The sequence below is a fragment of the Anomaloglossus baeobatrachus genome, chromosome 4, assembly GCF_048569485.1.
Source record: "Anomaloglossus baeobatrachus isolate aAnoBae1 chromosome 4, aAnoBae1.hap1, whole genome shotgun sequence".
Classification (NCBI taxonomy): domain Eukaryota; kingdom Metazoa; phylum Chordata; class Amphibia; order Anura; family Aromobatidae; genus Anomaloglossus; species Anomaloglossus baeobatrachus.
Window position 1 is genome coordinate 681,708,104 of NC_134356.1, and position 16,742 is coordinate 681,724,845.

Sequence of the window (16,742 nt, forward strand, 5' to 3'; positions counted from 1 at the left end):
TCCCTGGCAACTGTACTCCTTTTTACTCACTGCACACTTTCCCGTCAGTACGTCAACTTCTGATTGACTTGGTGTCTGGTTACTTTCTATTTGACAAGATGTTCGTTGTCCATTCACTTCAATGACTAGCCCCTCATTCTCCCAGGGTTTCTGACTAGTGGATTGGATGGGTCCCAGCCAATAGGTGACCACCCGTCACGTCCATCTCTAGCCTGTTACCCAGTCTGGGGAAAAGGGCGGGATTTTGTGTGTGTGTTGTGGTGTTTTACCGGTACTGGTCTTTCAGGAATCCAGGATTGGATGTAGTACCCTGTGGCACCTGACAGTCAGGGGCGCCACATTAATGCTTGATCGATTATTCTTGCAGGAGATAAGACACCTCTAGAGAGGTTTCTCATAAGCTTACTAACCATTTCCTTTTGAAGACACATGCACAGCGAAATCAAGCATGCAAGTGTATGAGGGGTACATTTCTAAAAAAAATTGTTTAAAAGAACTGAAGTCCTCAGTGGTTGATAACTTTTAATGGCTAACTGAAAAGATGGTAATAATAAGCTTTCGAGAATACACAGGTCTCTTCTTGAGTCTCAGTATAACACAAAATCTGAAGAGTCACATATTTCTGGCAGACAGCTATTGAATACTGTATGGCTTTTGGTGACTATGTTCATAAAAAGTTTTTTTTTTTTCTTGAACCATTTTTTTCCCCAGCCTTTTCATTGGACAATACCTAGCTTGGAGGAGATTCCATCAGGATATATTTAAAAAAACCCCTAAACTTCTTTTCCCACCTGACTTTTTCAAAACCTTGATGAGATAAAAACATGCTCGAAAAACTCATATGAATTTCCTAAAGAAATTATTAGGAAAAGTTTGCCAAACATTTCTTAGGAGTGGAGAAGAAAAATCCCCTAAGACCTCCACCAGAACATTCCCTTACAGCTGCATGACGGACGTGCCGGGAGGCTTCACCTCTCCAGGATTCACCAAGGGAACATTGATTGCATCTTACAATTGTTCTCCGCACGGCCTCATTATGTTTTCTTAATTGTTTTTAAATTGTATGTTAGTGGCCGGGGACAGAAGATGTGTATTAATAACGTCAGAGTATAATTATTGTGAGGGAGACCGGGGAGGGGGCGCCTATATCTCTCAGACTTATATATAGACCATGTTCTCTATACAGGACGTTTCTGAAGGACATAATGAGGTAGGTGAGACCATGACTGAGGAAAAACGGGTCCGACATTGATTATCTCATCATTTCTAAAGGCTCATTCAGACATCAGTGACTTTTCTTATTCACAAGCCTGTATTTTCTGTGTAGCACAGCACATTTTTTTCACTTCAACCAGAGTTATACTGGATCAATCCTAAATTTAAACTAGGCGTAAATTACATAAGGTTATACTATGATGACTCTAGAGCTTGAGATGAGCAAATCTTTTGAAATTCAATTAATTTTCCCATAGACTCAATTTGTCGCCAGTTGACTGAGGGTCCAAATCCTCCAATTGCGTGTGTCACATGTTAGTTATGGACATCTCCTACTCCGTGCGTGACAACTGGATTCCTGGTTGACCAAACGCATCTGATGTTGTGATGGGTCAAGGAAATGATCATCTCACACAATGTCTCACCAGCAGGAAATCAGCAAGCGGGGATATACTATATATCTATTTAGAACTGTGTATATAGCAATGGAGGAGATAATACCAGTCACTGTTGGTAAATTACACCTCTCATCATGCCAGGAGTTGCAGTCTCGTAACATTGGAGGAAGGTAGGTCAGTGCCCTATGACGTCATAATTGAGCACATATTCTCCTTTCTCACTCCAGGTTGTTTTCACATCTATACAGAACATTATGGCACCTTCTTGTGATGTTCCCCGTCTCATACTCTGAAGGTAACCTACCTTCCATGGACCTCAGTGGAATTTTAATAAATGGAGATGTCCTTATCGGAGCAGTAATCCCTCTTCACATTGATAAACTGTACTCCCTGCTGACCTTCCAGGAGAAGCCTCCAGCAGACATCTGCACAATGTAAGGTTAAGATTAATCACATGTATCTACTTGGCAACTCTCATGGAACATCATGAAGGTTCCCTAAAAGAGAGGAGACCATTCAGACCTCTGGAGGAGTTGGCCAAGCTTCTATTCACCACCTAGACTCACCGAAAAACAAATAAAAATGAGCATTTCTGGAATGCTTGGATGTTCCATCATTTGCTAGACCTAGGTGCATGAAATTGGTCTTAAAAATGTAGCATGGCTACTAGTGAAAAAATTCCTCACTCAGGATTCTCCTGAACATCTCAAAAGTTGGAAAATTCATTATAACATACAGCCGTTGAATTAAATATGGAACACGTCACCAATTTTCTAAGTCAATATATTTCTAAAGGTGCTAGTGACTTGGATTTCTCACCAGAAATATGATAAAAATAGATGGTGTCATACAAAAGTACAACTGGTCCTACACAAAAAACAAGCCCTTGTTAAGTTATGTCAATAAAAAAAAATAAAAAAAGCTATGGCTCTTTGAATAAAGGGAAGAAAAAATGAAACAGCATAATAAAATATTGCCTGGTGGGGAAGGAGTTAACCCAACATTTGTACACAAGACATTGACGACTCGAGAGGTATATTGCTGACACCAAAAAAAGATGGATAATAGTCCATCTCTGACCACAGATGACTTAGTTCCTTTCCATGCGACCACCTAGATTATAGTGTCCAACTGATGTTTTCTTCACCAAATGCTGAGGCAGGGGACTCACTGTCTAGTCCCTTAGGACCTAGGTCTACTTACCAGGGGCTCAGTGCAGTTATGTGGGATAACTTGTATACAGTATAGATCTAGAGTCCATTATTTATTTGTTTCAGGTTCCGCTTTGAACACTACCAGCAGTTCCAGGCCATGAGGTTTGCCGTGGATGAAGTCAATAGGAGTCCTGAACTTCTCCCCAATGTCACCCTGGGCTTCTATGCTTATGACTCCTGCGCTGTACTACAGAGGGAATTAGAGGGTACCTTGTGGATGCTGTCGGGACTTGATCAAGCCATACCCAATTACTGTTGTCGTAAAAGCCCACCTCTGGCTGCCATCATTGGACACTCATCATCCACCTATTCCATACTAATGGCTCATATATTGGGTTTGTACAGATACCCACAGGTGACGTTACTAAAAGTGTATCGATTGGAAGGTGCTGCATATGAGAATTGAGTGAATTTAGATGTCCTTTATCCTTTTCATAGTCCTTTTAGGTTATAGATGCAATGCTATTCGAGACCTTTTACCGGTGGTCTTGGTTCACGTCTTGGGTCAAACCTCAAGCATTACCATAAAGAATATTTTCTTTCTCTTTAGTCCATCACAAAAGGTTGGTCAGAAGGAGCTAAACAGGGATTAGTGGTTGCTTATGTAGAGCCGTGGATCGAACTGATCGGCCCACGGATACCTTTTATTAATTTGATTAAGGACTTTCATTTCTCAAATTGAATGTTGAATGCATTAAAGAGGTTGTCCACTATTTTAACATTGATGGCCAATCCTTAGGATAAGAATCAATGACTGATCGGCCGGGGTCCAACACCTCGCATCCTCGCCGATCAGCCATTCTGTATGCCGGTGGCAGCAGCTGGTCACCAGAAATGGTCAGTAGCGGAGCTGCTCCGTCTTTTGATAGTGGTCGTGTCCGGATACTGCACATCTGCCTCCCATTGACATCAATAGGAGGCAGATGTGCAGTACCCATCAGAAGACGGGACAGCTCCAAAATGAAGCATTTCTGGCCACAGGCCGCAGCCAACAGCACCGAGAACAGCTGGTTGGTAGGGGTTTGAGGTGTGGGGCCCCTGCCGATCAGATCAACATCTTAAAAGCAACATGGGGGTAAAATGCTTCACATATTGCATCTTAAAGTACAATCTCTTTTTGGTTACATATGGTATAAAAAGCTCCCGACCAAAAACAGCTCTCAACCAATAATTTCAAAATCATGATTTTTTTTTACATTTTTTTAACACAGGGGTCATCTCAAGTTACAGTTGTCTATGCTTGCTAGTTTGTACAGGCCAGATTATCAGCAGGTGGTCACACATGACATTTAATCCAGGCATAAGGTTGGCAACTGCATCGAGTGAGGTACCAAATCATGAAGCACAATGAGGTCTGTACGTAGGGTTGGTCATACAGAGCACCTGGAGATATCATGAAAGATAGGATCAGATTCAGTGGTCAATAAGTCAGATCCTGTTATAAATAGTGTGGATCTAGAAACAATAGCTAGACATTATCATATTAAAGGGGTTGTTCACTATTGGATAACCCCTACTTAATCAAGTCTGCACCTAATTAAAAAAAACACAATGAATTACCAAAGCCATGTAGCGACAGTGAAGATGACGCGGCTACTCTCGGTAGAGGTTGTGAAATTGTTCAGTGGCCACTGGTTGGCTACAGCCCTAACTATTCCATCAGAGCAGATATACACCTTGATGGAATACTGATGAGCCAAACAGTGGCCACTGATTGTCATTGTATTTGGGTTATGTTTCAAAACGTCAACATTTTACATTCAGGTATCATATAGCCAAGATGACTTCTCTATGTGGAAGAAAGTGACCACCTAACCTTATGAAATATTACATTGTAAGAGTAAGGATTAAGACATACCATTATTTTCTACCTCATAGGTCAGCTATTTCTCAACCAGTCCTCTACTGAGTGACAGGACACAATTTCCATCCTTCTTCAGAACAGTTCCAAGTGATGCTTTTCAGTCATTGGGGCTGGCTCAAATGGTGACACATTTTGGATGGACTTGGGTTGGACTCATTGCCCCCGACGATGATTATGGCCGAGAAGGTATTAAGGTCATGAAACAGGAAATTTTAAGGTCTGGAGCCTGCTTGGCCTTCACACAATACATCACAAGTATTCTGTCCTTCAAGAACATTCGAGACATTGCCAAGGTAATCAAGGAGTCAACAGCTAAAGTGGTTGTAGCTTTCTCTACGGACATCTATCTCATCCCATTGTTGGAAGAGATGTTGGTACAAAATGTATCAGGGAAAATTTTTGTTGCTAGTGAAGCTTGGTCCATATCAAATGTGCTATCAGTAGATAAATACTCTTCTATTCTTTTGGGTACCATTGGATTTGCTTTCCACAGCTCTTCGATAAAAGGATTTCAAGAATATCTCAACAATATAAACCCCAACAACATCCCAGGGGTTCAATGGGCTAAGATATTCTGGGAAGAAGCATTTGGATGTTCTTTTGCTATTGAAGATAACCCCAGTGGTTCTAAAAATGAATCAAAATTCTGTACGGGATACGAGGACCTATCAGGAATCCACAATCTCTATAATGATGCTTCAAATCTCCGAACTTCCTACAATATCTATTCTGCTGTACATGTGATAGCAAATGCTTTTGGCGACCTACTGCACTGCAAGGAATGGGATGGACCATTTTCAGGAGGCAAATGCACTGATTTGAAAATGTTTGAAGCATGGCAGGTAACAATTTAAACATTTACAATAAATTTATTTGTAAAAACCCAATTTTTATACAACAATGACTTTTCTAAACTTTCATAAGTTGTCAATCAGGGTGTCACGAGGGTCCCACGAAGGAGAGTGGTCCCTCCTTTTTCTGGTGTCTGGAGATCACAGCTCAGGGCTTCATGCAGACTTGCTCAGGTTAATACTGCTGTCTGTGCAGATCCTCCTTTATCCACCACTGCTAGGGTTAAGTAGATCCTCTGGTCTTCTGAAATGCTGAGTGTGAGCAATAGTGAGCTGTTCTCTATTTCTAATTAGCTCTGCTATAAAGGCTTCTCTCCTAGTCCAGGTAATTGCTGGTGATAGTCTGTGCTATACTTGCTTCTAGAGGGAACCTGTGAGCTGAGGATCAGGAAACCATTCAGAGAACATTGTGTTGTTTTCCCTCCCATAGTCCTTTTTGACTTTTCGCCCCAGGTCCGTTCCTCATTATTACCTCTTGTTATTTTGAGTGCTTTGCATGATTGCTGCTTATTTTACTGTTCTGTCTTATCCACTCTGTGTCTTTAACCAAGAGTGGGACTAGCGTTTCCGCTGCCATACACTATACAGGGCTGAACCCAGGGAAAGACAGGGGTAGGCACATGATTGGCAACGGGGAGAAAGAACCCGTATAGAGACATTAGGAAGTGCAGGGATCAGGTGAGTTTAGGAGGTGCCCCTGCTCCTCTTTCCCTAGCGCACCGGCCCACCGTTGTAACGTTTACCCTGTGTGTTGTGGCTTTTGTTGGAGGTTCCCATGTACTTGGTGGAAGCCCAGTAATCACTGTGTGACACAGGCAATTTAGTCCCAGTTCTCAGATGAAGAACGAGATGTGCATGAGCAATTCCCCTCTACGGACTTGAATGTGGCTTTTGGAAACAAGCAAAATGAGTGTCCTTGAACTGGGGCCCTTGTTCTTAGCAACAGTTGGGGTCCCAAAGAATGAAACTCTCTACTCTTTACTTGACAGGTTCTACTCCTTAACCCTTGTCTGGTACCATGAAAAAAAATGACTAGTTTTACCAATCTGCATTGGGTCATATTGACCCCATGGTACCAGACAAGCGTTAAAAAGAAGTTGTTGCAGGCCAATCACTTTTAGTATGTCACATAATATAGCTTTTAAATGATTATTATAATTTATTATTATAGCGCCATTTATTCCATGGCGCTTTACATGTGAAAAGGGAATACAAAATAGGGACAGATACAATAATCATAAACAATACAAGGCACAGACAGGTACAGGAGTAAGGAGGTCCCTGCTCGTGAGGAGAGGGAGCAGGAGGAGAGGTATGAGGACAAGTCAAGATGGACATGCTGTTCCAGTAGTTTTGAGGCATAGGGGAGAAGGGATATGGGGCTGTGTCGTCCGGGGACCAGGGGTACTCAGATCCGGGCCACAGGGTCACTCCTGTGGGTATCACGGTAGCGTGACCCGGTCTGTGATCCCAGGCTCCACAGTAAAAGGGGGTTTGTTAAGGGAGATTGTCCGTGACGCCACCCACGGTTGTGGTGATTGTGGACACCACCGCTGCTCTTTATGGGGATCCCAGGAGCGGTGACAGGGAGCAGCTTGGTTGTTATTTCTCCCCTCCGTGGGTAGGGGGGTTTGTTGTCCCGGGGCCCGGTGATGGGGTAAGCAGGGAGCAGGGCGCAGTGCTGCAGTGCGGTGCCCAAGGGCACGGGCGTACTCACAAGAATTTCACACAGAGTCACTGGTAACTAGGAATTGCCGGTGTCCGCAGCCTTCGGTACGGGGGTGTTACTGTCCCACACACGGTGCAGCAGCTCCTGTTGTTATTTCCCTACAGCCAAGTGCCTTTCTCTCCACTCTCTTCCTCCTGCTCCTCAGCCGGGAACGGGGAGTCTACTCCCCTGCAGTGATCCGGGTCACCCAGGTACCGGGGGGCCACTACCCTGCCCGGCTACCTCTGGCCCCTTCCTCACTCACAGCCTGTCCCGGCCCTCTCGGAGCACGCTTCACTTTCAGCCTGGGAGCTACAACTCCAGGCTTCTCTTCTGTCTGTCTCTCCAAACACTCTGCTCCAGCCCCTCCCCTCTGCTCTGCTTTTCTCTTACACTGGGGGCTGTGGTTTGTCCTGCTGCACCGGTGTGAGATCAGATTACCAAGGAGGATTAACTCTTTCTGTGACAACCTGGCTTTGCCAGGGCGTCACACACCCCCTTGGTAAAACACGGCCCGTCCTCGGGCCGTCTAGGCACCAACATTTATTAAAACTGGAAAAAGGAAAAATAAACACATTACAATCATACATCTTCCCACATCGGGAGGTACGTTTTCTAAAACTTTAAACCGTTCTGCCACCCCACACCTGCGGAGCAGATGGCCTCCTCCTGAACTTGAAAGCGTTCAACAGGGGTGACAGTCCATAAAACAGTCAACTTTTTAACTTGTGGGTAGCCGTCCATGCTCCACTACCACTGCCGCTGCCGCCACTCCCAGTACGGGGCACGGGTTCCGTGCTCTGCCTCCTGCTCAGAAGCCAGGCCCACTTGGATGCCCTCGGCGCCGGCTACAACCGGCCTCGCTAACTGCCGAGGGCTCCATCTCTCACTGGCCTGCTCCTCCTCTCTGCAGGTGCACTCCGGCTGCTCCACAGCCGTGACGGGGTACCTGGGAGCGGCTGGCGCCACATCTGGGGCGGACTTCCAATCGGGTGCCACCTCCGGTGCGGCCGGGCGGACTGCTGGAGCCAACGTCATCACCGTGGCGGCTGGGCGGACTGCCGGAGCCGGGTAAGATGTCATCGGGGTTGCGGCTACTGCTTGTCCAGGAACGGAATTAGGCAAAGTCCTGGCGTCCCTGCCTTTACAGTCCTGGTCACATGAACTGCAGTTCCTTCCTATTGCTCCCCCTTGGTACTCAGGAGCAGTCCTTCTAGCAACTTTTAAAGTTTTTCTTTCACTTCCGGTCCTCCGGAGCTTCACTTCCGCCCGCGTTCTCAGGGGGCGGAGCCTCTTTTTCGCGCCCGCCGCTCGGAGAAGAAGGCGCCAAGCTGTTGTTTTTGGCGCCTAAAATGGCGGCTAAAATGGCGGACTTCGGGATTTTTCCTCAGCGGGACGCCGCTGACGGACGGGGCAAGGCGCACTTCCACCAGGTAACTGGTTGGGTTCGATCCTGTTCGTGACGCCAAATGTGTGTCTGTGATCCCAGGCTCCACAGTAAAAGGGGGTTTGTTAAGGGAGATTGTCCGTGACGCCACCCACGGTTGTGGTGATTGTGGACACCACCGCTGCTCTTTATGGGGATCCCGGGAGCGGTGACAGGGAGAAGCTTGGTTGTTATTTCTCCCCTCCGTGGGTAGGGGGGTTGGTTGTCCCGGGGCCCGGTGATGGGGTAAGCAGGGAGCAGGGCGCAGTGCTGCGGTGCGGTGCCCAAGGGCACGGGCGTACTCACAAGAATTTCACACAGAGTCACTGGTAACTAGGAATTGCCGGTGTCCGCAGCCTTCGGTACGGGGGTGTTAGTGTCCCACACACGGTGCAGCAGCTCCTGTTGTTCTTTCCCTACAGCCAAGTGCCTTTCTCTCCACTCTCTTCCTCCTGCTCCTCAGCCGGGAACGGGGAGTCTACTCCCCTGCAGTGATCCGGGTCACCCAGGTACCGGGGGGCCACTACCCTGCCCGGCTACCTCTGGCCCCTTCCTCACTCACAGCCTGTCCCGGCCCTCTCGGAGCACGCTTCACTTTCAGCCTGGGAGCTACAACTCCAGGCTTCTCTTCTGTCTTTCTCTCCAAACACTCTGCTCCAGCCCCTCCCCTCTGCTCTGCTTTTCTCTTACACTGGGGGCTGTGGTTTGTCCTGCTGCACCGGTGTGAGATCAGATTACCAAGGAGGATTAACTCTTTCTGTGACAACCTGGCTTTGCCAGGGCGTCACAGGGCGATAGTTTGACACAGAGGAAGGGTCAAGGGAGGGTTTTTTGAGGATGGGTGTAATGGAGGCATGTTTAAAGAATGAAGTGAATACACCAGTTGTTAGTGATAGGTTGATTATATGGGTTAGGGTTGGGATGATGACTGTGGTGAGATGGGAGTGGATCAAGCGGACAGGTAGTGAGATGTGATCTTGAGAGTAGAGTGGAGAGTTTTGTTTTCTGTCATGGTGGAGAAGCTGGATTTGGAGGAAGAGGGATGAGTAGCTATGATGAGGGGCTGTGGTGATTGTGGACCAAAGCTTGCTCTGATGTTGTCAATCTTCTGCTTGAAGAAAGAGACAAAGTCTTCAGCTGAGATGAGAGGAGAGGGAGGTGGTGCTGGAGGACGGAGGAGAGGAGAGGGAGGTGGTGCTGGAGGACGGAGGAGAGGAGAGGGAGGTGGTGCTGGAGGAGAGGAGAGGGAGGTGGTGCTGGAGGACGGAGGAGAGAGTTGAAAGTGTTGAATAGCTGTTTAGGGTTGTAAGAGAGAGAGGATATGAGAGATGAGAAGTAGGTTTGTTTTGCAGCAGTGAGTGCAGACCAGAAAATGGTGAGAGCCTGTTTGTATGTAATGAAGTGCTCAGTGGAATGAGACCTCTTCCATCTGCGCTCAGCAATTCTGGAAGCCCGTCTCTATTCTTTAGTCTGATGCGTGTTCCAGGGCTACCTGTTGATTGTGCAGGTTTTGGTGTGTGTGAGGGGGGTAACTGATTTAAGAGCTGCAGAGATTGTAGTGTTGTATAAAGTGGCAGCAACATCTGCATCATGTAAAGCAATGTCTGTGAGAGGGAAAAGAGACTGAGAGAGTGAGTGTAAATCAAGGTGTTTGAGATTTCTGCGATGGTGTGAAAGTTTGTTGAGGGGGGGTTGTGTACTTGGAGAAGAGAGGGAGGCATATGTTAGTAGGTTGTGGTCAGACAGGGGGAAAGGCAAGTTAGAGCGGTTAGATAGGGAACAGAGGCGAGTGAAGATGAGGTCCAGCGCATGGCCGTCTTTGTGAGCAGCTGCAGGACCATTGGGTGAGGCCAAAGGAGGAAGTGAGTGTTAGAAGTTTAGAGATAGATGAATGGGAAGTGTCAGTGGGGATGTTGAAGTCACCCATGATGATGGTGGGGATGTCAGTAGAAAGGAAATGTAGTAGCCAGGTGGTGAAATGGTCCAAAGAGGCAGTGGCTGGCCCTGGAGGGCGGTAAATCATAGCCAGTTGGAGGTTGGAGGGGAGTAGATGTGTGGCGCCCTGGACAAGCCAGGACATCACAGGTACTGCAATAACACACCCCACACCTCGGATAGGCACATCAGCCGCACACACAAAATCCTTGTTGCCTCCCTCCAGGGGCTGATGTCCACACCAGGTGGGGTGGAGCCAGGCGGTTGGCCCCACCCACCGAGGAGTTCACAGTCCTGGAGGCGGGAAAGGGAGTGGAGTTAGGACAGAGAAAGTGAAGGAGTGAAGTAGTAAAGGAACAGTCTACCGTGTCTGGGTACGTGGCCCGGGCACAGAAACAGCAAGGTTGGCAGACGGTGGTGACCCTCTGCAGGCGAGGCCGATTGAAGCACAACTGTAAGGACCGGAGACGAGCGGTTGCCCGCCGGTACCGGACCGGGGAGCGAAGAGAGGCCAGCACCATTCGGCAGGGCCTACGGACCCTGACCAGGCTTGGAGTCGCCGTTAAACTGGTCAAATCCATCAGCGACGAGAACCTCCGGGGTTTCCCAGCAATAAAGACCCGACTGAAGGCAACCGCTCAACCGTGAAGGGAAATACAGCTACCGCCACAGCTAGAGTTCCCAGGGCCAGCGCCTGCGGGCAAAAGGGGCTCCTCCGGCAAACATACCGCTGGGGAGCGGGTTACCGGTGGGAAGCCATCGGGGCCGAGAACATAACACCGGTGCAGGGAGAGACAGTTACCGCCAACCTACCGGGAGTGACCGTCGCAGCCGTCTGTGGGACACGTCCATCCAGCCGTTTGTTTTACCAGAGACTCCGTGTGCATTACTGGCTGAGTAAGTACCACCGTGCCGTCTGGCACTGCGCTGCCCCGTGACCCTGCACCTGGCCAAGCCCCGCAATCCATCAAACCGACAACTACTCCGGGCCCCGGGACTACCACAACCCCCCTACCCACGGAGGGGAGGAAAACATCCCAGCTGCTCCCTGTCACCGCTCCCGGGATCCCCGTACAGAGCAGCGGTGGTGCCCCAACCTCACCACACACCGTGGGTGGCGTCACAAACTGACACCCCAAACACCAACAAAACACCCCTTTCACTCACGGGCAAGGAGCGCCGCTCGAGTCCCCGGATCCGGCCCACCGCTCGAGCCACCGAGCAGCAGCAGCAGCAGCATGGTGAGCACAGTGCCCTGCCGCCCGCGACAGATGCGGACAGAGTGCACCTCAAAAGAGGGGAGAGTAACAGAGGGTGGCAGTGTAATTGGGGCAAAAGAGGATTGGTCGGACAGGAGCAAACCAACTCCTCCACCATGCTTGTTACTGGTGCGAGGGGTGTGAGAGAGATGGAGACCACCATAAGAAATTGCAGCAGGAGAGGCTGTGTCAGAGGGGGTGAGCCAGGTTTCTGTGATGCCAAGGAAGGAGAGTTTATTAGTGATGAAAAGATCATGAATGTAGGAAAGTTTATTGCAGAGCGAGTGTTCCATAGAGCTTCTGTTAGTGGGACTGGGGAGCGGGGGCTGGGTGAATGGGTATGAGGTTAGAAGGGTTGCATGCAAAATTTTGTCTTAGATTGTGGATGGCAGTGAGATGTGACGATGGGGATGTGGTGAGGAGGGCCAGGATTAGGAGAGATATCCCCAGCAGTGAGGAGAAGCTGAAAGAGTGTTAGTAGGTGGGAGCAGGAGACTCCATGAGGTGGCTGTGTCTGTCTGGAGACAGAGGGTGTTCTGTGGAGGAAAATATCTGAGAAGGTGAGGTGGGTGTTGATAGGATGGAGTGAGAGATGACCAGTTCCTTACTGGGTGTAGGGATCAGAGGGGTGAGTAGAAAGTGAACTATTATTATTACATTTCCCCTGTAAACCTGCATACTCAGCTTGCCTTCTTTTCCTGAGATATGCCATTGGGAGGTCAACACAGATCAGCCTCTTCTATCTATGTAATATAGCAAGCTTGTGAAATTCTTCACACATAATCTTGGTCTGGCACATATTGATGGACAGTCAACTGGACCCCATATTATTTAGGATGCCAGCGAGACTCACTGAAAAAAGTCTATGGCCAATATATCAACCAAAGTTTGGGGCTTCTCTTGGGTCAAGTAAGAGCATAATTTATGGGCGTTCACCCATAGACGATAGTCAAATGCCAATGAGTCGGTCAATCCCAGGAATCAACTAACCTGCAAGGATGAGTGGGCACCAGGCAGACAACTTACATAAGGTAGGGTGCAATATGGTTAAAATAAATAGCTCTCTTCATGAAGAAGGTAGGCTTTTTCTTATTCATATCCAAGGCATACACCAAGATTGTGAAATACGTTTTTCTTTTATTGTTTCCTCAGCTATTATACTACTTTAAGAAAGTACAAGTGTCTTTCAGTGACAAGAAAGAACTGTACTTTATTGAAAATGGGGATCCACCAGCAATGTATGACATTGTCAACTGGCAGAGACATCCCGATGGTTCAGTGGCCCAAGTGAAAGTTGGAAGTTACGACACTGTGGTTGAATCTAACGATAGTTTTACCATCAATTCAAGTTTAGTCTGGTGGTCACATGGAACTCATGAGGTAAGTAGCCAAAATAGTTATTAACATTTTTAGTGGACATGATTCGTACTGGTATTAGGTGGTTAAAGCAGTTGGTAGTATTGTTCTATAGTTTTTAAGGTCACCTATGCCGGTGGCAATAATGGCATGGATAGGAAGCTTAGAATTTCACAGTAATATCATATTTTGTATTCCATTTAGGTTCCTGTTTCCATCTGTAGTGAGAGCTGCCCTGCTGGATTCAGAAAGGCTCCTCGTAGGGGTGAACCTATTTGCTGCTTTGAGTGTGTTCCTTGCCCTCAAGGAGAGATCTCAAACCAAACAGGTGAGAAGTTAAATTGCTAAATACAGATTATGTCATGAAGACAATCTCACTCCATATGTCTTGTCAGGGTATTGTCACGGACTTTCCTCTGTTGCAGATTTTGGTGACTGGGTCTGAGTCTGAGTCTCACTTGTTCTTGAGGGATTCTACTTATTAAATGATTTCCTCCTCAAAGGACAGGCTTAATGCCAGGTTTCTTTCCAGCAGCTCCTGACTTCTGGTCAGGTATTTCCGGTTCAGACTATACCTAGCGCCTATATGACGTGCCCACACGGGGTCACAAGGGTTACTCGTCACTGGGCCAGTGTCGATTTGGGATGTCACAGCGGCCAGGCCCAGTTCCGTGACCCTGGTGGTGTCAATAATAGGGGGGATGGTGTATGGAGTTTGTCTTCGTGACGCCACCTGTTTTGTGCAGCCCAGTATTAGCCGCTGCTGCGTGAGGTCTTCTCTGGGGCAAATGATAATGCAGCTCAGATGGTACAGCTCTCCACAGGCAGAGCTCAGGCCCCAGGGAGGATGTTGGGAGTAGTAGTCACCGATGGCTCAGGGGCGTGATGATGGGAACCCCGGCAGTGATGGGACGACACAGAGGGTGCAGTTTAAGTTCTTTACTCACTGAGATTATACCGTCTTTGGAGCGCCGTGCTCCGCTGTTATGGGCTCCAGCAGATCCCAGATAGTTTGGAGGTCAAGGCCGGTGCTTACTTCTGTGTGTCCTTTCTGGTGTTCTTCCCTCCACCCCAGGTCCTGGGCCGTAGAAAGGGTCACTGGTGCCTGCTGCACTCCCTGCGAACCCTGGGATCCCCCTTCTTCCTAAGAACCCGGGTCGAGCCTCCAGCTCTGGACCACAGGCCACTTTCTGTTCTGTCACTTCTTTTTGACGTCTCTGCCAGAGTCCGACCTGATGCAGACCCCCACCTGGTGCTAACTGAATAATGTGGGAGATGGCTCCTAACTTTCCCTGCAGGTGCCCTGCCTCACTGGTTGCTCAACTAGTGGGCAAGAGGTCTCATACCCCGTGATGGCGACCCCCAACTCCTACCCTGGCCCAGTCTCAGTGAAAGAGCTCCCATGTTATGTGATGAATGTGTGATGGTGGTTTACCGGTGATGACCTCCTCCATATCCAAGATGAATACTGCAACCCGGGTGAGGCGCAGTACCCTGTGGCGCCTGTAGCTGCAGGGGTGCCACATATAGATACCCTCACCTTTCACCAGAGGGGGCCAGTTATTTTCAATCATTTGGAAGCTGAGTCAGGAGGTGGAAGGAGCTGTTGTCTCTCACTCTCAGTTGTGCTTTTGGCTGCAACGTTAGTTTTTTGCTGCAGCATTTCCCAGGTGTATTTGTTTATTATGTGATAGTTTCCCAGTAGTCTGTTTCCTTCTCCCCTTGTTGTTGTTCTTCTTCCAGAAGTCTGTTGTTTCCACTCGTGCACTTTTAGTGGCTCCTTTGTGTGTGGTTGTCGTGTGAACGAGTAGGTGTTGTTTTTGTTGTTACCCCTGTTTATCTATATTTGTTGATGGGGAGTAGTCTTCTGTTCTTGCCCATTTTCCCTGGGTGTTGGGTTGTAATGGGGGGTTCATAACATCAGTGACAAGGACTGGACATAGGGCCTAGAGCGTTGGCCCAGATCTCCCTACCATTAAGGGTACCTCCGAGTGTTAGTGTTAGGGTCAGCCTTAGGGCCAGTATAGGCATCCCTAGGTCCACCTAAGACATCCATGACAGGTATATGGACATAATCAATGCAAAAAAGTTGGCTTTAATCAGGAAAAATTGTCTAACAACGATGTTGGGAGTCCAACTTGGAGCAATTAGTTGATCACCATGATATTTTCAACATTATAGAAGATGTCTGTAATAACATATGTGTTTACTACTTATAACTTGACTTTATTTTTTTTAGATTCCATAGATTGCTCAAAGTGTCCATGGGATATGTGGCCAAACAACCAAAAGGACAGATGCCTTTTGAAACCCATTGAGTATCTTTCCTATGATGAGCCACTAGGATTCATTTTAGCCTCAACCAGTGTTTCTTCTTCTATGGTCCCAATTTCTATCTTCAGACTTTTCCTGCACTACAAAAATACTCCAATTGTCAGAGCAAATAACTACTCGCTCAGTTGTATTTTGTTGCTTTCTTTGACGTTTTGCTTCCTGAGCTCATTGGCCTTCATTGGTTACACAGAAACAGAAAAGTGTCTTTTGCGTCAGGTCGCATTTGGCATGGTGTTTGCCCTTTGTGTCTCTTGTATCTTAGCTAAAACCATCATGGTAGTCTTTGCATTTATGGCTACCAAACCTGGAAGCAGTCTTAAAAGATGGACAAGTCCTCAAGTGTCCTACATGATCATCGTCTGTTGCTCATTCCTTCAATTAGTCCTGTGTGTTGGTTGGGTATCGACTTCTCCTCCATTTCCACAAATGAACATTGAGAGCAAACCAGGAACTATTGTCATTGAATGTAATGAGAATTCACCCACCGCCTTCTGCAGTATGTTGGGGTATCTTGGTCTCTTGGCGTCCATCAGTTTTCTTGTTGCCTTCTTGGCCAGGAGGCTTCCAGATAGTTTTAACGAGGCCAAGTTTATTACCTTTAGTATGCTGGCCTTCCTCAGTGTTTGGGTGTCTTTTATCCCAGCCTCACTCAGCTCACAGGGAAAGTATACAGTAGCCATGGAAATCTTTGCAATCCAGTCATCAAGTTGGGCTCTTGTGATGTGTATGTTCCTACCAAAATGTTTTATCATTGTGTTCCGACCACATATGAACACCAAAGATAATCTCTTGGGTAAGGACCAAGGTCAAAAATAGATTGAATCACAGATCTACATATTGCAAATTTGGCCTATCTACCACCTCCATCTGGTTTACACCACAGCTTACCCCAATCTTGACAAGACTGGATGATACCCTCAAAATGGTACTCAACTCTTGACAAAGATGGATGTGACATGGTTTCCTTCTTTTCAGTTCCTAACATTTCAATGCATGGAAGATGAAAAATCTTGACAAGATTCATATCACCATACCCATCAGGAAAGCTGATGGAGCCTAATATTGATTTTTTTTTTTTCATGTTAAGCACCTAGTGAATACCCAGGTGTTATCCAAGATTAGAGAAACATGGCTGCTTTTTTCAATGGACAAGCCCATACCTGTCAATTGGTACCATATGAA

At 47.4% G+C, this 16,742-nt stretch overlaps 1 protein-coding gene across 1 annotated transcript; it reads left to right on the forward strand.

Annotated features, from left to right (window-relative positions):
* Positions 1 to 1,700: 1,700 nt before the first annotated feature.
* On the forward strand, positions 1,701 to 16,376 carry LOC142302815 (extracellular calcium-sensing receptor-like). The gene is made up of 7 exons (XM_075343925.1): positions 1,701 to 1,783; positions 1,841 to 2,047; positions 2,891 to 3,182; positions 4,706 to 5,533; positions 13,023 to 13,250; positions 13,431 to 13,554; positions 15,466 to 16,376. The coding sequence occupies exons 1-7, from the start codon at positions 1,701 to 1,703 to the stop codon at positions 16,374 to 16,376; spliced, it is 2,673 nt and encodes an 890-aa protein (XP_075200040.1).
* Positions 16,377 to 16,742: the final 366 nt, after the last annotated feature.

What these genes read in the sequence shown, in the direction of transcription:
- LOC142302815 (XM_075343925.1), top strand. Translation starts at nt 1,701, where the DNA reads ATGGAGGAGATAATACCAGTCACTGTTGGTAAATTACACCTCTCATCA. An exon ending in GTTTGTACAGATACCCACAG is followed by an intron (nt 3,183 to 4,705) that starts GTGACGTTACTA and finishes TCTACCTCATAG; the next exon opens with GTCAGCTATTTCTCAACCAG. An exon ending in GGTCACATGGAACTCATGAG is followed by an intron (nt 13,251 to 13,430) that starts GTAAGTAGCCAA and finishes TATTCCATTTAG; the next exon opens with GTTCCTGTTTCCATCTGTAG.